General features: G+C 46.8%; 1 protein-coding gene across 2 annotated transcripts; it reads right to left on the bottom strand.

Moving 5' to 3' along the window:
- Positions 1-1,554: 1,554 nt before the first annotated feature.
- Positions 1,555-14,782, bottom strand: LOC126503792 (acyl-CoA desaturase 1). Of its 2 annotated transcripts, none has more exons than XM_050145731.1 (6): positions 14,288-14,782; positions 13,558-13,840; positions 10,415-10,545; positions 8,896-9,101; positions 7,448-7,680; positions 1,555-5,251 (listed from the first exon to the last, which is right to left on the bottom strand). In XM_050145731.1, the coding sequence occupies exons 2-6, from the start codon at positions 13,718-13,720 to the stop codon at positions 5,052-5,054; spliced, it is 933 nt and encodes a 310-aa protein (XP_050001688.1). In that variant the 5' UTR covers positions 13,721-13,840; positions 14,288-14,782; the 3' UTR covers positions 1,555-5,051. The 2 variants fall into 2 exon arrangements, with proteins under 2 accessions (XP_050001688.1, XP_050001682.1); XM_050145725.1 differs by having other exon boundaries at positions 14,346-14,782.
- Between the last annotated feature and the right edge of the window lie 8,039 nt (positions 14,783-22,821).

The following is a 22,821-nucleotide window of genomic DNA, read 5'->3' as shown; positions in this document are numbered from 1 at the left end:
TTTTTTTTTTTTTTTTTTGGTTTTTCGAGACAGGGTTTCTCTGTAGCTTTGGTGTCCATCCCGGAACTAGCTCTTGTAGACCAGGCTGGCCTCTAACTCCCAGAGATCCGCCTGCCTCTGCCTCCCGAGTGCTGGGATTAAAGGCGTGCGCCACCACCGCCTGACTCTCCTTAGATTCTTGCAGGTGGAAGGTCTCACCCTCTTTCTCTTTGGAGCCTTCACTAAAGAAAGAAAAGTCTGCCGTGAAAGAAACACCATGCTTCCTACGGGAAGCACACTGGAGCGCAAAACCGAGGGAGGGCAGTGAGGGGCAGAATAGGAGGGAGTGAGAAACAAACATTGGGAGGGCACATTATTGATTTAATGCCAGTTCATGGGAGCCAATCCTGAGCAGTAGTTCTCGGCTTTCGTGATGCAAGACCTTTTAATACAGTTCCTCATGCTGTGCTGACTTCCAGTCATAAAATTATTTTGTTGCTACTTCATAACTATAGTTTTGCTGTTATGAATCAATGTAAATATCTGTGTTTTCTGATTGTCTTAGGCAACCTCTGTGGAAGGGTCTTTTGTCCCCCACAGGTGGAGAACTGCTATTCTGGGGATTGGAGTGGGCTCAGCAGATAAGAACACTGACTACTCTTCCAGAGGTCCTGAGTTCAATTCTCAGCAACTATAACCATCTATGCCCTCTTCTGGCATGCATTCTCTGAATGCAGACAGAACACTTTTTTTTTTTTTTTTTTTGGATTTTCGAGACAGGGTTTCTCCGTAGCTTTTTGGTTCCTGTCCTGGCACTAGCTCTTGTAGTCCAGGCTGGCCTCGAACTCACAGAGATCCGCCTGCCTCTGCCTCCCGAGTGCTAGAATTAAAGGCGTGCGCCACCACCACCCAGCCAGACAGAACACTTATATACATATATCCCAGTACTCAGGAGACAAAGGCAGGTGGATCTCCACGAGTTTGAGGCCAGTCTGCTCTACAGAGCGAGTTCCTCTCTGGGCTGTTTGCTTTCCCTCAGTTGCCAGTCAGCATTCTCAGCTTTCTGTTCCCTGGAGGCAGGACATTCCAGGAAGAAAAAACGAGCAGGACTTCTCAGGGCTGAGAGGTTAACAGCTTTTCCTTGAAGCTGTGTTGTTCATGTGGCCATGTGACACACAGAGACCTAGCATGGCCCCCGGGCTGGTTGTCAGCTGATGCTGTGTTTGACTCAATGCCAGTAGACTCTTGGTTTCCTGCTGCCAGAGTTTACCCTCTAGTTACCCTTAGGAAGGGCAGGCGGTTACTGGGGTATGACTCAATCCTTGTAATCTCTAAATTTTTATCTTGATTTCAATCCTTTCTAGAATTCTAGCAAAGGGAGGCAGGTTTCTGGGACTTTCAAGACCAGCAAAGGCTATGTAGTGAGACTCTGTCAAATACACAAGTTCAAAACAGACTGAATGTGCCTCATTTGTAGAATGCTTGACCAACATGCAGAGATCCCTGGGTTTCATCTCTAGCACGGTGTGCAAGAAATAGATATCATGACTATCACAGCCAAAAAGCTCCCAGACATTACAGCCAGATCCACTTTATTAGGAACAACTACAATCTCAATTAGTACAATTAGACTCAAGAGTTTATATTAATGAAAATCATCCAAAATTATGCTTGGGTCACAAATAACTATCGCCGGTAAAAAAGGGAAAAATCTTCTTCAGGCATGGAAAAGGTTTCCTGCACTGTTTTCATGGCAGTGAGTAGGCCCTCCTTCTCTGGGACTGCTCATATCCCACTTCCCCGGTGAGTGCTGTCAATCTCTGGGAAGAGCGATGTGAACGACAGATGGTGTCTAGAACATATGGATGTGTGAAGCTCATGGTGTACACTACTCCTGTATGAGAATCTCCGCTGAGGACCATCAAATACTTAATAATAATAATAATAAAAAGCTCTAGTCACCTCAAAACTGCCCCTTGAGGTAGGTGAGTATTAGTAGCCCAAGGACTTGCTCAGAGGGCTAGTGTCTGTGTGTCCTCCAGCATGGATGTGCTGGGCACTCACTTCACCATGAGTGGGAAGTGACGCCACCAGGTGCTTATTAGCAAGGGAGGTTTGGAAGACATTAAAGACCTTATCTCTGGGGTAGATTTGTTATAAAGTAGACTGAGAGAGGCCTTGGATTAAGCCACCAGCAGACTTCACTTTGCAAACCTTTTGCGCCAACTCAGTTGAGCTACACTTTCAGAGAACACACCCAGAGCCTAGCAACCCAAGGAGAAAACTCCCCTGAGCGCCACTGCCATTATCACTTGTTTGATAACAGTAACGAGGACGCCAGTATAGTCAAATACAGCCAAGTTACGTCCACTTCATACCAGATTTGAGCATCCACTAGAAACAGCTCCCGGAAAAATTTTCCAAATGAAGCCTGTGAAAGATTTCTGCCAATCACTGCAGCCACAATCTACCAGCCAGTCTTTTGTTTACACCCGCTCCATCTTCAGGGTCTCAGGGCTAAGGGAAGGAGCGAGGCTGGGCTCACATGCACTGAAGAGTAGGAAGGAGGTAAGGCACCCAAAGTTGGTAGCACATTTTGTGGGAACTGTCAGAAATCCACTTTTGAGAGGATCTGAAAAAGTGTCCCTTCCCTAAACCTTCCATTACATCCTACCTAAAGCCCCACAGACACTGGGGCCTCAGCCCTGTGCTGGGATATGGCCTGAATCAGATCTGTGGAATAAGAGTGGAAGAGGAAGAAGGTTGTTGTTGCTTCTTATAAATCAAGGATCTGATGACCCAGGAAAGGAAAACCACCTAAAGGCCTTTCCAGAGGGTTTGGTCAGAGGGATATAGGTCAGCAGATCTACAGTGATCTTCTACAAGATTTCCACCTTCAACAAACAGTTCAAAGCCTGTGTTCGATCAACATGGGAAGAAAGGCTCTGATCTGATCCCAGTGAACAGAGCGTTTGGTACCATCCACAGCCAGCCCTAACACCAAAGTCAGGCTTCAGGATTGGGCTACAGGGCACGAGAGGTTGTTGGTTCCAAAATGCTGATGTAATGCTTTCTTCTAGACTTTTCTGTACCATTGTCTGCCCTGAGCTGTGTGATAGGGATGTTTGTTAGTTCATAGCACCCTAGTTACCACACTTCAGCGGAAGCTTTGCAATACACCCTGGCTTCAGGAAGCAGGACCTCTTTCTGAAGTGAGGCCCTGGGCGATTGCCTAAGCTTCTGCTGTCTTTTCAGGGATAAACTGGGGAACACCTCATCCTCTCACAAGCACTGCACCACCACCTGCCTACATTCACCAACCAGAACCACCTTGCAGTGCATGCAAGGAGGAGAAAACACACTGTGTACCCCGACTCACACAGAAACCAACCATCGACCATCTCATTCAGCAGTTGCTCCACTGAGACAACAAGCAGTTAGCCGAGCTGTTAACTCACAAACCAGCAAATCTCTGAACCATGGTGTTCGAGAGCCTACCAAGCTTTTCCGAAATCACTGTGGCAGAGGCACATAGGGATAGAGGTAGAGAGGATGTGGAGGCCACAGAGAAGCGGCACCCATCTGTTCTGTGCCCATGAGCATCGCATCTGTGGGAGAGGAAGGTGCCAGGACAGCAAGCCCCGCATGCTCAGAAGACACTCAGGAACTTGTTGCCTGTCCAGGGAAAGAGGAAAATGCCAAAGAACAGAAAACTGGCAGCAGAAATCAGGGCAAGGTAACAGCCTCCCAGGCAGCTCACTGTAGGCTGAATGGTCACAAAGCAAAGAATGCAAGGAAGGTTCAACCCCACGAGAAGCCTATCGCTACTCAATTCACGGAGGAAATCAGAGTGATGGACGGCACCGACTTCAGATCCCTGGCAGTGTGTTCCCCAAGGGCTCACTTAGGAATCTCCCTCTCAGCAGCTACCTACAGATACTGTACCTCAACCTCTCCAGTTCCTGTTCAGCCATGAAAGAAACTGGCAACCCAGACAACCCCTCTTGTCCTTCAATTTTTCCAAGTGAAATATTTTCATGCTCCAAACGAAGATTTTGTTTATATCCATAATCTTATACCATATCCTCAGAACACTTATCATCTGGTTACCCGTTCTAGATAGACACACTTCACATGAAGACTTTTTCTGCGAAGAAATCTTCATGTTGCTAAAAGCTAGCTGCATCCCCTCACACACAGACCATGCACCGCCCCCCCCCCCCACTCTCTTAAACTGATTGAATTATTTCAGCCACACCAAGCTCTGTGGTTCAGAGCATGGACTAAAAGGAGGCCATGCTATAGAGAGGGGCCTGGTGCCTTTGCTAACTAGGCACTGGGTATGGTTACCCTTTCCTACCTTTCTCCCAGCCTTACTTATGAGCCATACTAGATATGCTAACTCTTGACTCCAGATAATCTACTTTCTATATATCAAATCAAGAAAAAGTTCCCATTCCATCTAGCAAAGCCTGTAATGAAGCTTCTTAGCAGACAGGGAAGTTCCAGGGAGGTTTTGTTGTATTTCTAGTTTGAAGCAGCAATCTCAAAGCCCAGAACAAGGAGAGAAGTATCTAGGAAGAAGCAGCAGTATTTCAGACACCAGAAAAATCGCCTAGGCTTTGGAAGGTGGATACAGACCCGTGGCTGGCCAGCTGAGTGCCTGGGAGGTAGACAGAGAGAAAAGAAACCAAGCAAGATGCAATGCAAACAGGGACAGAACCCTGTGCTCATGACCTCGGCATCAGAACAGCATGTTTGCTGGCTTTTAATACTCTGTGTATAGAATGTTCAAAAATATTGTTATTACTTAAGATTGATGCGTAAAATTGTATATGAGTTTATCATGTCTGTGTTTAGAAGTATCTATGTTGAGACATGGTTAATCCTAGCTAATTAAAATGCGTTTTACCTCAAGACGTGATCAAAGCTTTTTCATTTTAAAAGAATACTGTACTGGAATAGGTTAAATGCATCATTAGCAGTCTGCTAGCATTATCCTGGAGTTAATCAACAGAATATTAAATCTCTGCTCAGATAACTTTGGGAACAGGAACTCAGGAGCCCCAAACTCAGCTACTCTTATGGTTCCCATCGCCAGTTCTTTTAATCCTGGCCAAGACAGTGGCCTTAGATACTTTCTTCCGGTCGTAAGCCAGGCCCAGGGCAGCCATGCAGTCGATGAAGAAGGTCGTGAAGTTGATATGCCAGCCGTACTCACTGGTAGAGTAGTCGTAGGGGAAGGTGTGGTGGTAGTTGTGGAAGCCCTCGCCTGGAAGAGAAGCACGGGGAGCAGTTAGGGGGCTCAGTGACTGCTGCCTCCTGATCTTTGCACACCTCTGGCCTGTTGTGTACCTCAAACCTTGAAGAAGCTCACTGTTGCGTGAACAGATGAACCCACAGTCTTGTATTCTAAAGTGAACAGAAGCCCTCAGAGGAATCTCAGGAAAGCGGCTGAGAGTCTCTGCTCACACATACCTGTCTGGGAGCCTTTGTCAAATCAAGTTTTTATCATAAGATAAGAAGTTAAGAGAGAAGCTGGGTCTAAGGGAACAGATTTATGATGGAAAGTATCAGAACATCAAGAGGTACAGGCCCAAGAACTCATAGGGTCTATACATAAGTACATGTGTTTGGGAAGGAAAAAGAGGAGGCAAAGGGGACTCTCAGCCACGTTCTCCCAAAGCTAAGTAGATAGCACACCTTCCCCTCACACTGCTGATCTCTGTAAGGATAGGGTGTATTCTAACAGGAGGGGCAGCTGCTGCCAAGAGGGGAAAAAAAAGCCTAGTCAGTGACAAGAGACCCCCTCCTCCCACTCTTCCTCCCCAGACACTGGCTCACAGTAGGCTGCTGACTCTTGAGTCAGGGATGTGCTGAGAAAACAAACACTTTGATAAAAGGAAAAAAAGTCTGGACTCTGGAGGGCTTCTGCAGAGGGTGATGTGTTTGCCATCTCTTGGCAGGACTTCTCTTTCTGAATGGATTCCAACAATACAGAACGCAGAAGATCTAAATGCCCTCTTCTGGCCACATCAGGCACTTCACGCACAAGGTGCACAGCCATACATGTAGGCAAGCCATTCCCCCCCCCCAAAAAAATACAATTTCAAGGTTTTTTTTTTTTTAAAGATTGCTAGTTTTTATACTCTTTCCCAAGGATGTTCCAAGTGAGTACTTCCCAGGAGTCCACGCCTTGACATTCAACATGAAATCAGAACCCAGTAGTGACAAGGGAGAGAAAAAGAGAAGGAGTAGCCACAGGAGCAGGGAGAGATAGCAGCAATGTTCCAGGGAATGACCAGCATGTGCCCTGAGGGGAGTAATTCAAGATGAGGATGAGAGTGATAGGAGCATCAGGGCGGAGAGCAACGGGTAAGATGAGAATGAACTTGGAGCAGTGAATATCAGCCCAACAAAAGAGACGTTGGCAGCCATTTGGAACTGATGGTCACAAGGAAGCCTCACTGTAGAGCAATACAGGGCACATGGGACCCAGTTCAGATTATTCTTTCCTAAGGAAGCATCAGATTTGGATAGCATAGGGTTTGTTTCAAAAGTGGTCAAAGTAGCAGCATACAAAATTGTAGGAGATGCCTGAGAGGTGGACAGACATACAGAGACTCCAGCAAGAACCAGGGGGAAAGCTTGAATAATGTTCCAGGTACCACTGTGTGAGAGCAGAGTGGTCTCCGGCTGTCAACAGATGATGGGAAGAGGGCACTGGGTCCTCACAGGGGAAACTAGCTAAGGCTTCAGTCACTGGGAGAGCAGGGCAAGGCAGTGCCAGGACTGCAATCAGCACTGGCATTAGGGAGGGAAGCATCCAGGAACAGCCAACATCAGATCACCCACGAGGCACTTCTCACAAAACGCTGTTCCCTCAGTATGGACCGGCCGGGAGGAAAAGAACAAGGAGGGAGGGATGGTGGGGGGAGACAGTGGGGGAAGCCAAGAGTCTGCCATGCAGCTGCCATGGCTACATGACAATGCAAGGTCCGCAGCGGAGAGATAAGTACAAGTGTGCAACCGGAAGATTATTGGCCTAAATCCCAACTCTTTTACACCGGACGCAGCAAGATTACATAGGAATCACTGGACAATAGTAGCTACCCTGGTGACTATGTGCTCTTTTTGCAAATCCTAGGCTACGAAGAGCCACAGACCTGCCAGGGGACAAGAGGAGGAAAGCCCAGAGGCTCATTATAGGAAGCGTTTAGAAACTGTTTTACAACCTATAAGCAAAAGCAGAATTACTTCTTGCCCTTTCCACTTTACATTCAGAGTTGTTGCTTGCCCAGTTCTCCAGAGTTTCCAGATACTCCTCCCCAAGCCCCGGTTTTATAGTGGAAAAACCGAACTACACAGTACTCATAAAACAGGTCATTCTGGTTCTCCTGGCTCCTAGACAAATACCCCAAATAGCAGCTCCCTAGATATATGGTCATGCCGAGGATTAGGGACTTACCTATGGCTCCCATGGAAACCAGGATGTTCTCTCGGGGTTCAATGTTCTTGTCGTAGGGGCGATAGCCATAGAGGTGGGCGGCACTGTTCACCAGCCAGGTGGAGTTGAGCACCGTGGCATAGCGCAAAAAAGCGCAGACGTACAAACTGTTTACAAAAGATTCACCCCAGTAATACCAGGGCACCAGTGTGGGCAGGATAAAACAAATCAATAGGAGGCCGGGCACGTAGTACCTATATGGAGAGATCAAACACTGAGTCTATGGAGAGAGGACTCCCACACCTACACAAACTGTCCTTTCTAATTAGGCAGGGTTGTGTCATCTTATGCCTGAGGACGGAACAGGTCATCAGCATGAGGTGGTGGCATAAACTCTCGGCGCAGTGTTCTTTCTGTTTTCCGAGGATGTGCCGCTATTACACATTCATCTTACTGGGTCGAGTGTGTCTCCTTCCACGTCTTTTCCTGACTACAAATCCATTACCCTTTTCATGGGAGCACAAGCTCATGCTGGTCAAACTGGTCAGAGTCAAATCACGACTCACCCGTCAGTTCCGCCGCCCAGGCTGTTGTCCGTCAGCCTCTGGGCTCTTTTTTCTTGCCTCTTGTGGTCGTTGGCAACTTACGGCACGTATCACGCACTCACTTCCTGTGATCACCCTGTAGGCCCTCACTCTGCTCTCCCTGCCAAGTCTCTGTCTCATTCTCCACGGCCTGTAAACCAGGCCACTGACCTCCAAGGGGACCGACTGCCTTGGGCAGTTGTACCTAGCACTTCTGTCTGGTTCCTTTCCATTCTGGTCACCACTTCCCTGGCTCGAGACCTCCCTGTGCCGTCTAACCTGTGACCCTGCCCATCACCTCCTTGGATCCACGATAATTTTCACTTGTCTTGAAAGTTGCTTCTCCAAAGCCCATCTAACTGTGCCCCATGCTGCCAAAGACTGTTTACATGGTTCCCCCAAGCAGGCTGAATTATATCGATCTGTTCCTGTCCCATGCTTCACAGAGAAGGGCTATATTTCAGGAAACGCTTCGGCATTCTGTTCCACTGTCAATGGATGCCAAGGGGTCCCCCCATTGTGTATCCACTGAGCTGTATTTCCTCCTTGTACCTACCCATGGTAAACATAGTATTATTCTGCCTTATGTGATGATTCCTTCCTTCAACCCCAAATAGGTTGAGAATTCCCTGAAGGCAAACACTCATGTACCCGACGAGGACTGCTGCTACGGTTCTTGGTTTTGTTAAGATGGCTCAGGCAGAAACAGAGCAATAAATTATGGCTGTGAGCCTGCTGGATGCTGGAATTCGAGATGTAAATGATTTTGAACTTATCAACCCAGTAAATCACCCAGTTATTATTTTATAAGTCCTAAGAGGAAAAAGGTGGAGTCCCCAGGTCCCATGCTCTTCCAGCTCCATCCCCAAACCCCACCTCACTCACCTCCTCTGGAACATGACCAGTTTATCAGCTTTTAGGTCAGACATGTCCAGTTTACTGCCCTTCTCTTTGACGGCCGGGTGTTTGCGCACGAGCAGCCAGCCCACGTGAGAGAAGAAAAAGCCACGCCGGGAATTGTGAGGGTCAGCGTGTGTTTCTGTGAACTTGTGGTGGGCACGGTGATCTCGAGACCATTCATACACATCATTCTGGAAGGACAGAAAAGGGGACCCCAGTATTGAGAAGAGAAGCCCCCCTGGGGGAATCCAGTGCTTAGTTATCTTCAAAGGCCCAGGATTCTTAGTTCAACTCACAAAACCCATAAGACTCTAGCTCCAAAGGAGACCTTGAGGGTGGGGGCTGCTCTTTTGTACATTTGTCCCTGAAGCTTATTTTGCAAAGTCTCAGAGCACAATGAGGGTTGTGCGTGGGGAGGAAGAAAGGTCCCAGCACTCACAGAGAACACTGCAGCCCTGGAAGAAAGGAATGTGGGAACATGGGGGCAGAGATCAGGCAGGTAGCCTTGGATCCCAGGGAGTCACTCTGGGGAAAAGATGCAGGGCATGCCTCCCTGATGCTTTCACAAGCGACAGCCCGCCTAACCTCATTATAAGGCCGGCATGAAACTAAGGAGCACGGGCACATTTCCCTAGGACCTCAGAGTTTGTCCTGGACATGTGAGAAACACTTCACATAGTGTCATTATATGGGTCTAATGTGGTTCCTTGTTTCTCTCTTGTAAGCCTCACACCACAAGCCATCCTGTGCCCACCGTTTCTCCCCCAACCCTCCTCATCTGTTGTAAACCAACTTCAGTCCCTGACCTAGCCAATCCAGCAGCCTCAGCTAGAACAAGGTTGCTCCGTCAACCTTCCATCTAGAGATGATGAGATTCAGATCCTCATCTCTAAAGTGCAGTACTTGGCCAGGAGTGATGGCACACAGCTTTAATCCCAGTACAGGGAAGGCAGAGGCCAGCCTGGTCTACATAGTGAGTTCCAGACCAGCCATGGCTACATTGTGAGATCCTATCTCAAAAAACAAAAATCAGTGTGATAACAATAATATTCACCGATATGCCCCATAAAGACTTAATGGGTTTAGGGATGGCAGTGTCCAGCACAGCCAGCACTATATAGAGTTCCCAATCCTGTGACACATTGTCGTCAGTCCCATGGTGGTCACATTTCAAGACAGTCACATCAAAGCACAGCTGACTGTCTAGTAGGAGTAGGAAACTATGGCCAGTGTACAAACTATGGAGCATGGCCCTTTAGGCAGACAGCCTACAATAAATACACTAGGTAATACCACAGTGGCCCTGAAATCAAAAGGGACCCAGCCTGGACAGCTTTTCCTGTTTGCCTCCCACCTATCCTCCCCTGAGCACTTGAACCTGTAAAGCCCCAGAAACCAAAAAGGGCAATCACTGGGGGTCCTAAGAATTCTCTAGATGCTGCTCCCCACTGCTTCCCCAGATCACCCTTGGGGCGGAGACACAGCAACAGCACCCACTTCTTACCTGGAAAGCCATGGTGTTGGCCAGGATGAGGAAGAGCCTCAGCGGCAGCCGAGCCTTATAAGTTCGGTGACTCCACAGCCGATGAGCCCCGGCTGTGATACCCAAGCCACTGACGTAATAGCACAGAATCGCTGCAAGACAAGTCAGTGGGAGACTCACTAACAAGCAAATTTCAATGGTGGAAGTAGTCAAGGAGGCTTCCCTGATGCCAGTGTTTGTCTTTGGGCTTTGGCTAAGGATCTGTTTGCCAGTGAACCCCAAGAATCCCTTGCTCTCTGAGGTCTAGTAGCTTTTGCCTCTTGAGTGGGCAGAGCTGCGAACTTCCAGCAGAGCCCAGGATCATAAACAGGAGTGTTGTGAAAACGGCAGCCACACCACTCTGAACACTGGCCAGTCAGAGAAGCCTGAAGTTGTAGGGGACATTCAAGTGGCACAGCTGATACAGTCACATTTGAATGGGAAGGAGGCCACATAAGACAGCTCTCTGGTCAGGCAGTGGTAGCGCACACCTTTAATCCCAGCAGAGACAGGTGGATCTCGGTGAGTTCGAGGCCAGCCTGGTTTAAAGTCATGTTTGCAGTGTCCTAAACTTTGCCAGTAACCAAGATTCTCATATTCACTTTGAATAGAGTGTGTGTCACTAATAACCTGGTTGTGGTGGTGCATACCTTTAAACCCAACACTCCAGATCTTTAAGTTCGAACCCAGCCTGGTCAACAGAGTTCCAGAACACCTAGGGCTACACAGAGAAACCCTGTTTCGAAAACAAAACAAAACTACCACAAAAGTCCTATACTTTATAACTGAGGAAATAAGATCCCAAGAGAGGTTAGGTATAAGCAGGGTCGGTTAGTAAAATAAGAGCCTGATGTCAGAACATTTTTCTGCTTCAACACCTTCTAGGCCTGCAGGCTTAGAAGGCACTAAATTTGATCTCCGATGGGGAAGTAGATACTGTATGTCCCCAGCTCTCCTCTGGCCAGCGCTGGAATGCTGGGGCAGAGTCCTTGGTCGGTTTTGTCCTAGGGAGCAGCAACAATGATCCTCAGAGACCATCGACCTTAGCTGCAGTGGGGGAAGACTACACACTGGACAAACAGTCCCATGGCCTTCTGTAGCAGAGAGAGCAATTTCCTAAGCAGCTTCCTGCACAGCCCCATTTTCCTCTTACAAAACACTTGCAAGTCATAGTCAGTGTCTGTCCTAAGTAAGGTTCTAGCCGCAGTTTCTCAGAGTTGGGATGGTGGCACCAGGTGCTTACTACTCACGGTCATGTGGCAATCTGGTCTGACCACACTGTATCAGAGAGCCCCGGAGAACCACTAGCAGTCAACAGGAGGAAAGAAAAGGTTTGCAGCAACACAGAAGCCCTCAATTTTGCACCAAGGAAGCATCCATGTTAGTCTAGTGCTGTAGATGGCCCAGGCACAGTCTAGACCACATATGATACCATCTAAACAAGGGAATTGGGACAAGAACCCAGCAGGCACCCTGAAACATATTCTACTCAAACCTCTCAGTGCATCCAGGGATATGGCTCAAGGCACTTAGATTCATTCCCTCTCCATCCCCTACGGGACTATTGTGCCCACCAGGGGTGGAGGGTGGCGGCGGCGGGGGGGGGGGGGCAGTTCAAGAGTTGTCTTAAGACAACTGGAGCCATATCATGGTGGTGTACGCCTTTCACACTTGGGAGGCAGAGGCAGCCTCGTCTACAGAGCAAGTTCCAGGATAGCCAGGGCTCCCATCTTGGGGTGGGCTGGAGTTGGGTGAGGAGGTATATGCCTTTAATCTCAGCATTTGTGAGGTAGAGGCAGGATGATCTCTGTAAGTTCAAGGCCCAAGGCCAGTCAGGGCAACAGTAAGCCTCTGTTTCCCCACTCCCCAAAAAAATGGGGGGAGGGAGAAGCAGCCTCTTTGGCCCTGAGTGTTATCAGAGATCCCTTCAGAATTGTGTCCTCTTGTAGAGTTTGAAGAAAATAAGGCTCTGCAAACACCTGCCTCAAGACAAAGGCTGGGAAGTGGCACAGCTAACCCAAGGAACACGACTTTCTCAGTCCCAGCAAGGGATTGCTGCCCTACTTGATACTTGGAAAAACTGCGGTTCGGAGAAAGTGGATCCTCTCAGATCTAGGGCATCTAGAGAACATCTAAGACAAAGCTTCCAAGACCAGATCTAAGAGCTCAGAGGACCTAAGGGGCCCAGGGCAGTGGGAGCCAATACCTGGCTAACCATCCCCTTCACACCCTTACCCACTGAGCCAGCTGCCACAAAGGATCTACACCTGATAGTGTTCCAGAGAACCCGCCTGTGTCTTCCAGCGAGGGGCTCCGGCCTCACTGCCCTGCTCCCTCTTCCTGACTCAGGTTTCATAGATGAAAACTCATGTAAGTAAAGTACACAGGCATCCGAGAGACAGCCTTGCTATCAGTCCACATCCAGGGAATCCCTTGCTATCAGTCCACATCCAGGGAATCCGTGAGGGGCTGAATTAGGGCTGGGGCTGATGAGGATTCTAGTTTCTGCCATGGCGCAGGCTAGGTGAGGGAATGGATGAACGGGAATCTCATTCCATTCTTTTAAACATCCTGTTGATTGGCGCGTGCTGCTCCCTGGAGAATGACCAGGAGCAGCTGAGCCACACACCTGGAAACCTGGGTGTTGTAGAAGCCTACCAGCTTGGTCTGGTTAGCAGTTGAGGTCACAATAAGCACATTTTTTTCCCCTTTCTTTCTTTTTAAGGACCTCTCCAGCGTAGTCTCCCCAGGCTCTGTTCCCTGCTCTAGCGAACCAGTAGTCCACAAGGCCCCAGGTTTAGCCCAAATTCCCATGCCTCCCAGGTAGGGTGCGTTTCTCCTGACTCATGTGGGGCTGAGATAAGCCACCGAGCAAGTGACTCACACAGACAAGACTGTTCAGAGAAAGTTGTTTCGCTGCCTCAGGTAGACCCCTCCGAGCCACCTGCACAGGGACCCAGAATTCATGTTAAGGGACTTCTAGTCCCACAAGGTTTTGCTCCCAGGAACCAAAGAAAAGGCCAGGAAATCTAGACAGAGAGGCCACTGCCTTGGGCCAGGGGTTACCTCATTAAAGAGCAAAGAGAAACCTAAGATACTGGCCCAAGACAAGGGGAACTGCTCACCGAAGAGGCAGGTGTAGACCTTGCAGGAGGGAATCAGTGTGATCCCATACAGGGCCGCCAAGTGCAGCAGGACCATGAGGATGATGTTTCTCCAGACGTACTGCAGCTTGGGCGGGGGCCCCTCCTCATCCTGGTAGCTGGGGTCGTATATATCCTCCTTCATTTCAGGACGGATATCTTCTTCCAGGTACTGAGGTACGGTCTTCTGCTTCTCTCGTTCATTCTGCAGGCTTCCAGAGGGAGGCGCTGCGATGGTGGTGCTGGTCGAGTAGGAGCCAGAGATCTGCAAGGAAAAGTACCGTCAGGGGAGCAGGTCTGTGGAGGACGGGGTGGGGGTGACCACTTTCCTCACACTATTGCAGCAGAAGGTACAGTAAAGGCACAGACCCTGCCCCAGAGTCAAGGTTGCATGAGGGCGAGATGGAACAGAAGTTTTAAGAAACTGTACAGATTTGTTGCGGGTAGGAGAGCAAAACCTCAAAGTGAAGGACCAGTGGAAAATAAGAGTGAAACATTCGCATCCCTAGTAATACACAAAGGGAACCCCGTGTGAACATACAAGTATTGGCGCTACTGGCTTTTCTTTACTTTAAAGCTTAAGACACAAAAAGTTGAGACTCAACTGCCCGAATTACAATCCACACCCCTCAAACGACTGGTTACACTAGAATTGGATAAAGTCAAGTAGCCCGGAGAATTCTTAACTCTCCCCCTCCGCGGACCCAGTCACCTAGAAGCCCGGTCCGCGTGGCCGACGCGTGGGGCGGAGGCCGCTTCTGCAAGCTCACCTCTTGGAGCATGTGTGCCGGCATCGTGGCTGTCGGCTGCTGGCCTCACTTGTTGAGACCGAACGTGGACTTTGGTTCCGGAGCCCGCTGGTGCGAGCGATTGGCCGAGCTGCGCTCAGAAACCTCCGCTCCTGACCCGCGGGATGGGTGTTCAGTCGAACTTGAATGTGCGCGGATCTCCCGGGTCGGGAATTTAAAGGGTTGAGCAGGCGATGGGATGACCGTGTTTAGTATTTCCTCAGACCCCTTATATCCGCTGCCAGCAAAGAGCAAAGAGCGCAGGGCTAGCAAGCCAAGGAAGCCAGGCGTGGAGGTGAGAGAGGGAGGGACTAAGAAGGAGAAAGAAAGCCAAGTAGATTCCGGAGTAGACCTCCCGTGGCACCGGGATGCTGAAGGCACCTACACCGGGCGGCTCCAACTCCCTGCCTCGGGGAAAATGCTAATGCGCCTCCTGCGAAGACTGTCTTGTCATTGGCCAAAGAGAATTTGGTGCCACCTCGTCCAGCCTTTTCCATTGGCTCGGCGCAATCTGCTGTTCCCTCTGCCACTAGCACCTCGCTCTCTCCTCCCCTCTTTTTCTCCTTATCCTCTTTGCGGTGGGCCATCGGGTGACTTTTCTTTAAGAGGGGGATAACTTGGTCCTCTGGGCTGTGTAATGCCTACGACTGTCTCCTGGCGCTTAGCGAATGGTTCACTGGGGAAACCGCAATGGGAGAAGTGAGGAAGTCACGGTGGCTATCGCCACTCACAAGTCGACCCAACTTCATGTCCATCCCCACTTTCACTCTCGTGCGGAGAGGAAACTGGCCTCCACCCGGGGTTCGACTGGGGTGGGAGGGTGCAATCCGCCTCTGGAAGTTTAGCTCCCAGGGCTCTGATCCGGGAAAACAGTGGTTTACCCCGCTTGCTAGCACCGGGATGCTAACTTCAGACAGCTGCGTTCTTTGGTGCAGGAAGCTCTCAAGCCGCGAAGCAGCACTGCGCTCACTCATTGGTCGCACTCCTCAGGGGACCGCCTCTGCCCGGAGCCGGAGCCCAATCCTATCCCCAGAACCTGAGCGGGATGTTTGAGGGAGTCCTTGATCCTCAGGTTGGAATCTGGGAAATTTCCAGGGAAGTGGATTTACACACAGATGTATTCACTCTGCAACAAGTCGAAGGGCCTGCATGTGCTGTAAGAACAGCAAACAGGTGTTCAGTGATCCCTAACAACTAAGCACAAGGATCGTTTTTGTTGAGCCCACACTGTGACCCCGAGCAGTGACGATGATGATGAAGGACGACTGATTTCTTTTCAGTCGGGAACTCACTCTGTAGACTAAGTTGGCCTCCAGCTCACAGAGATCTGCCTGTGTCTGCCTTTGAATGCTGGGATTAAGGGCATGCCACCACCACACCCCACTGCTTGGTCTTTTTAAAGAGGAAGTGAGACAGAGAGATGAAGTTACCGGTGGCCAAGCTTAGCAAATTTGTGGTGGAGCCTGGAATTGAGAAGAGAATGAGGGGTTGCCTCAACAATTTATCTTAAAAGTCACATTCCACCTGTCCTGGGGATACACGCCTTTAACCCTAGCATTTAAAGGCAGAGGCAGGCAGATCTCTGAGTTCCAGGCCAGCCTAGTCTACACAGTGGGCTTTTGTTTTGTTTTGTTTTGTTTTGTTTTCCCCCAGATATGGCTTCTCCAGGTAGCTTTCACTGTATTGGAATTCTGTTTGTAGTCTAGTCTGGCCTCAAATTCAGAGATTCACCTGCCTCTGCCTCCTGAGTCCTGGGATTAAAGGCATGTGCCACCATGTCTGGTTTAGATAGTGTGTAGTAAGCCAGCCAGGGTCACATAGACCTGTTTGACAACAACATTCAGGTTCCCCTGGGAACTCCCACCCCCATTCTGGTATTATCACTTAGGTCTGGGGATACTCCCTTAACCGAATGACCATGACATTCATTGCCAGAAAAGGCCAGGGCAGGTCCAACAAAACAACACGTGGTATAGGATATCTGCAAAACAGGCTGCGGTGCTGGAGAGAAAGCTCAGGAAGCCTAGAACAGGCTGGATGAAGGAGAACTGATTTCATGCTGGTAGCTAAGACAGTGTGAGGACTGGTTTATCCCTTGTGCTAATGATAATATGCCTATAACTGTGACACCCACTGCAAACCTCAGGAGCTTCCAACTGAGCACAAGACTTCATGATAGGAAAAGCACTGTGGGAAAAACACAAGAGTTGGTATCAAGAATTAAAGTGACAAGTTAGAATGTATAAATAGATAGCATATATTTTAGGTTTTTTTTTTTTTTTTTTTTTTTTTTTTTTTTTTTGAGACAGGGTTTCTTTGTAGCTCTGGAGCCTGCCCAGAATTTCACTCCATAAACCAGGCTGGCCTCGAACTCACAGAGATCTACCTGTCTTTACTTCCCAAGTGCTGGGATTAAAGGTGTGTGCCACCTGGCTATAGTATATATTTTAAAGGTTTATTTGTAAGTATATGTGTGTCTGTGTCAATCATATGTGTACCCAGAGGTGTGAGATTCCCTGGAGGTGGAGTTACAGGTAATTGTGAGTTGGATGCTGGGAACCGAGCTCTGGTCCTCTGCCAGAGCAATAAGGGACTGTTAACTAGTGAGCCATGGTTTTTCCTGCATCTTTACAGTATAATTTACAATCATGGCACATTCCCTTAATCCCAGCACTCAGGAGGTAGAATCAGATAGATCTCTGAGTTCTAGGTCAGCCATTAGCTACATAGTGAGGTCCTTTCTCTAAGTAAATAAAATAAAAAGTTTTGTTGTTGGGGTTTCTGTTCTGCCCGGTTCCCACAATTGTTAAGTCCCAAAGAAATCACACAGAGGTTTACATTAGTTATAAACTGATTGGCCCATTAGCTCAGGCTTCTTATTAACTCTTACAACTTATGTTAGCCCATTATTCTTATCTGTGTTAGCCACATGACCCAGTACCTTTTTCAGCAAGGCAGTCTTATCTTGCTTCTTCTGTGGCTGGGCTAGGACTACACCTCTTCCCAGAATTCTCCTGTTCTCTTTGACCCACCTCTACTTCCTTTCTGGTTGTCCTACCTATACTTCCTGCCTGGCTACTGACCAATCAGTGTTTATTTAAAATATAATTGACAGAATACAGACCATTGTCCCACACCAAAATTTAGTTGGTTGGTAGTGGTGGTTTACACCTTTAAACCCAGCACAGATCTCTGAGTTCAAATCTAGCCTGCTCTACAGAGTGAGTTCCAGGGCAGCCAAGGCTATATAGAGAACACCCCTCCCAAAACAAATAAAAATATACATATTTCATATTTATATAATCTCATATATGTATATATATAATTCAGCAAATATTTTCATATAGATGAGGAAATGATACAATAAGCTGGAAAGATATAAGCATTAGAACTTTCTTGTAGGTAACATGACAGCTTCAAACTTCCAGAAAATTGAAAAGAGATCAAGAAAAAAAAAATCAGGCCCCACTTAGCCAACTTCAGCAAAAAGCAGACAATAGCAGGAGCTCATGGAAAGGGAGGCCACTCATTCAGTGCTTCTCAAGTGGTCTGCGTTCATTTGTTCAGGGCAGGGCTAGGAGGGCAAAGAAGACATGCCTGGAAAGCATCTCCTGGGTCGCTGCCATTGCTCCGGGTGCCCCTGTCCCACTAAGCACATGGTGACGCATTTGACCCAGAGAGAGTGTTTGAAGAGGAAGATGGTGGACATCATTCCTCACTTGCTTTATTGACATAAACTGGACAAGCACATGATCCAGAGTTGAACGGTGTGTCTGTTTTATCCACCAGGACATCCTCCTTTCTTGAAATTAAAAAAACAAAACAGGGATCTCCCACAGGGCCAGAGATCCTTCAGTAGCCGGAATGAGCTCCAGGGAGGACAGTGGCCCAAGAGGCTGGGGGAGGGCTCTAGAGCTCCCGGTTACCACCAAAGAACATCAATTTGGTCTCAGAGCTCCAGTTTCTGAAGCTGGAAAAAACTAAAATACTCTCCAACTAGATCAAGAAGGGAGAACCTAAGATAGGTTTCATCTCTACATTGAAATTACAGATTGAAGAACCCAAACAGACAAATCATGACTTGGAAGAATATGTTAGGAAACTCTGTGATAGTAAGCAGGTGGTAAGCAGTCAAATAGACGATTTAACCCAACACAACGAGTGTCTTTGTAAAGAATTGATTAAAATCGACCAACTAGCAGAGCAATTAGAAAAAGAGAAAAATTTTGTGGTGGACACTGCTGACAAGGAACTTGAAGAAGCAAAGACTGAACTCATTTCCCAGCAGAATAACACAACAGTGTTGGAGGATACAATTAAAAGGCTTAAATCTGGTGCAAGCTGTGACACAGAGCTTAGAAGCCAATAGCAAGAGACCGTGAAGAACTGAAATGCATGCTGGAAAAAGCTGAGCGTCATTTGGCCAAAATCCAGGGCAATGTCAAGGTTCTTACATATGCGAGAGACAAGACCTTCCTTCTTTATGAGCAGGCACAGGAAGAAATTGCTCGTCTTCGAAGAGAAATGATGAAAAGCTATTGCTCAAGAGACAGCCTTTAATGAGAAGGCTTACTTGGAACAAAGGTTAGAGGAGCTGGAGGGGACAGTTCATAATGTAAAACAAAACCTCGTGGGCTCTACTCCTTATAGTTTTCCCTTCTCTCTTTTTACTGTGTTAGGAAGAATTCTTTTATTTTTCTAAGATTGTTTTGTAGTCCTAAAATACTTAAGGTGGTGTATATGATGTGTTATTCATAACCCTATCTTACCTTTTCACTTCTTTATTTTCCTCTGGAAACACGAGTGCGGCTTTTATTTTTGTTGTGTTTGTTTGCAAAGAAGTTTTGTTTTTATTGTTGAGGTGTGGTCTCAGGCTTTTTAATTAATTCACAGACTATTTTTTGGAGGGGGTGGACTACAAGGTCTTACTATATAGCCCAGGCTGGCTTTGAACTCATGGTTCTGCTGCTTCAGCCTCCTTAGTGTTAACATTATATTACCATTATACTTATCTAAAATTTTAGTTTTTCTCACCTCTATGTTCTGTTGAAGATAATCTTGCCAAATATGAGTATATCAAGCATCTGAGATGCTCCAGATACATGTCAGCAGTGTTCCGGGTTTGAAGTACGGATAAATTCACTTGAGATATTTTCCTATAATAAGTAAAGAAACAAACAAGAGAAAAAGAATTTTATTTTCATAATCCTGCTCTATATGTAATGTATTAATCTTGGATAACAAATACATATTTTTACAAAGCAGATTGAGAAAGGTAGACTGATAGGTACTGAGACAGGTAGGCCCTATAGGAAAGCTATGCAGTGGCTTGCTTTTATCATATTACATAATACTTTATAAAACCCCCTACAGTGTCAGGTCTGCCCTAGTTGATCGTCTCGTGTAAACAATTCTGCCACAGTCTGCAGTTTGTAGGAGTCTCCGCTGCTAAGACCGATAAGGCTGCCGAGTGGTAGGAGTGAACCTTGTCATTCTGCCTGTGTAGCTTGATGATGAACGCGTGGAACAGACGTCAAATGAGACGTTGATGAAGGAGACCATAGCCACGGTGGAAAAAGGAATGAAATCATTAGCAAGAAAGGCAATGGGTACCAAAAGTGAACCTGGCAGACAAAAAGCAGAGAATAATTCTTTGAGGTCAAAACTACATTGGCGTTGAACTTGACAATTGGCTGTACTTAATTGCTCTGCTTTATTGTACATTTCACAAGGAAAATTTAATTATCTGTTACTTTTAGCTTATGAAAAGGCAGATAGGATGCAGTTGTAGAAACCTCAGCAACATGTTACGGTGTCCCCCAAATCACTCAGCCAGGAAACACACGTACACTCATTTCAATCTTATATTTGCAACATGTGTCAAGTTTAATAAAGCAGTTTTTATATGGCCCCCTGAGAACTGAGACATTTAACTTCAGTATTGTTTAATTTACCTTTATAACTTTAAATTCGGTTCTCAGGTCTGAACAATTTATGAAAGCCCAGACTGGAAAGCTTGGGGAAAGGATGGTTCCAACACAGGAAGAAGTTGATTAGCTCTTTCGTCACACCGGTGTAGTGGCAGAGGCCACGAAAGCAGTGTGTAGGCAGGAAGCCACCTCTCCATTTGAGGTTCTACGATACTACTTGTTGATGTGAAATAAAGCTTCTCAGGTTTCAGTAGAGTTGAATTTTTCTTTATCCGTAGACATGAAAACTGTTAGTTGATGTGAATGTGGTTATATTATCCAATAACAGATAGTAATCGGGACACATATGAGTTCTCAGAGTCTCCCCTTGGTCTTCCCAGGGCCAGTGGTGCAGAGTAGGAACCACTTGTCCGTCAGACATTTACTCAAACTCCCTTCTATTCCTTGGAAACCTTTTTCTTTCTTCTAAGACCACTGTTAAGCTCACACAAAAATGAAAGTAATACCAAAGCAGGAAAACAATAATGAAAACCCGGGAAAATAAAAACAAGGAACGAAAAGGTTAAAATCATCTATAACTCTGGAACCCAGGGAAAAAGATTAGTGTAGCACTGCTTCCAGCCAGAAAGCAGCCCCTGTGTATGTAGCACTTAAGTGTCCTGTGCAGCTGAGCCTCGCCTGTGGCCGTTTACATCTGGCCTTTTTAATTTCATCACATAAGATTTCCGTGTTGCTAGAAAATATTTGTCTTAGGTAACATTTTATATCTTGTAGTATTCTAATGGAGAGATGTGTACTAATCTGCTGTATGGTGGGTGTGGTTTGTTCCTGTGGTGCAGGATCTTGCTGGAAGGCTCGGCTTTGCAGTGCCCTGCTCTATAGGGCAGCAGTGTGCACCCTGCCTAGCAGTTTTAGGGGATTTTTTTTTTTTGATGTATGCTTATTTGGGAACTTTTTATTGATGTGTAACTGAAACATGTATATTAAAATGTCAGTATTTTATATGTTAAGGTTGGAAAATCTGACCTTTAAAACCATCACCACAATCAAGATTCTGCCCTTATTTTGCACTCTAAGTTCCCTCTTGCCCTTCTGTAATTTTCATACACTCTGCTGATTATATGAATTCATTTTATTTCAAGCATATAGGTATTTGGATTCTCTAAAAATTTAAACCAATGAAATTGTATTGTGTATGTTGTTTAATCAGTCTCCTTTCCCTCAGTGTAGTTATTCTGAGGTTTGTTCTTTATGTATTACACATGTCGTGTGTAATTTATACTCTGACTGCTGAGCTGTATTCTATTGTGTGGGTGTACACATTGACAGTTGCACTGTTTCCAGTTTGGGGCCATAATAAATAAAGCCATTAAGCTCTTACCTTTATAATGAAAAACAAAAAACCCAAAAAACCCGGAGGGGGGCTGGAGAGATGATGCCTCAGAGGCTTCCAGAGGTCCTGAGTTCAATTCCCAGCCACCACATGGTGGCTCACAACCATCTATAATGAGATCTGATGCCCTCTTTTGGCTGCAGGTGTACATAATAAATAAATAATATGCACTGTGTACATAATAAATAAATCTAAAAACCACACAAACAAAAACCTGGAGGGTCCTCTTTGCTGGAAAAGAACTGCCTTCAGTTGATCACGTGAGACCCTTTCATTCTATTTCTCTAACTAGGAAATTGGTTTCCTTGAGAGCAGAGATCACCTCCCATTGTAGGTGCTAGGCCAAATAGACCCTCCAAATGGCAGTTGCCGGAGCTGGCTTTCTGACTTGGGTTACATATCTGCTTCATCACAGGAGAGCGCCATCACCATCTGGCTGCATCTGTCATTTCTAGTATTGACTTAGGGCTTGTTTTCAATACAAAAAACGTTGTGTTGGTAAATTAACTTATCCTGCCGTCTCAAGCCTAAAGATGGGGCTCAGTTGACAGAGCAGTCACTTAGCATCCTCAAAGCACTGTGCTCAGTACACAGCATCCAGTACTCAGTACCCACAAAAACCAGACAAAGAGTAATAAATTTAAGTAACAGCAATATCTATCTGGGCCAGGCATGGTAGTGCATGTCTGCAATTCCAGCACTTGGGAGATAGAGGCAGGAGGGTTAGGAGTTCAAGGTCCACTTCAGCCAGGTAAGAAGTTTGAGGCTATACCTATCTCAAACAAAACACAACAATCCTTGGTGATCCTGACGTGCGTTCATATTGCGACGGAATTCACAAGCAGGACATGAGCATATAGTTTTATCTAATTTCAACAAAGTCAAATCATGTTGTAGAAAGAAAGGGAAAACAAGTTGTTCTGAAATTTACCAGATTCCAGCCAAACTTGGGGCAATTCATTCTGTGAACTTTGATTTCCTCAGCTGGGAGATGGAGGCAGAACTATTTGTTAAGAAAGGTTGCTTGTGCTACATAATATTTTATTGAGAAAGTTATGATCAGTATTATTACATTTCTATCCAGGCCCCTGAATTCTGGACCCAAAGCACTGTGAGTTTACTGAATGTCATCCTC

This window comes from Alexandromys fortis, unplaced genomic scaffold (assembly GCF_014885135.2).
Source record: "Alexandromys fortis isolate MF-2015 unplaced genomic scaffold, M_Fortis_MF-2015_v1.1 scaffold_16, whole genome shotgun sequence".
In the NCBI taxonomy this organism is placed as follows: Eukaryota; Metazoa; Chordata; class Mammalia; order Rodentia; family Cricetidae; genus Alexandromys; species Alexandromys fortis.
The sequence above is the reverse complement of the archived record's forward strand: the minus strand, read 5'-3'. Positions and strand labels throughout refer to the sequence as shown.

Coding starts and splice junctions, on each gene's coding strand:
- LOC126503792 (XM_050145725.1), bottom strand. CDS start 14,369: ATGCCGGCACACATGCTCCAAGAG. Junction 13,841..14,345: donor CGGCACACATGCTCCAAGAG/GTGAGCTTGCAG, acceptor TTTTCCTTGCAG/ATCTCTGGCTCCTACTCGAC. Junction 9,102..10,414: donor CCAACACCATGGCTTTCCAG/GTAAGAAGTGGG, acceptor CTGTCCTTCCAG/AATGATGTGTATGAATGGTC.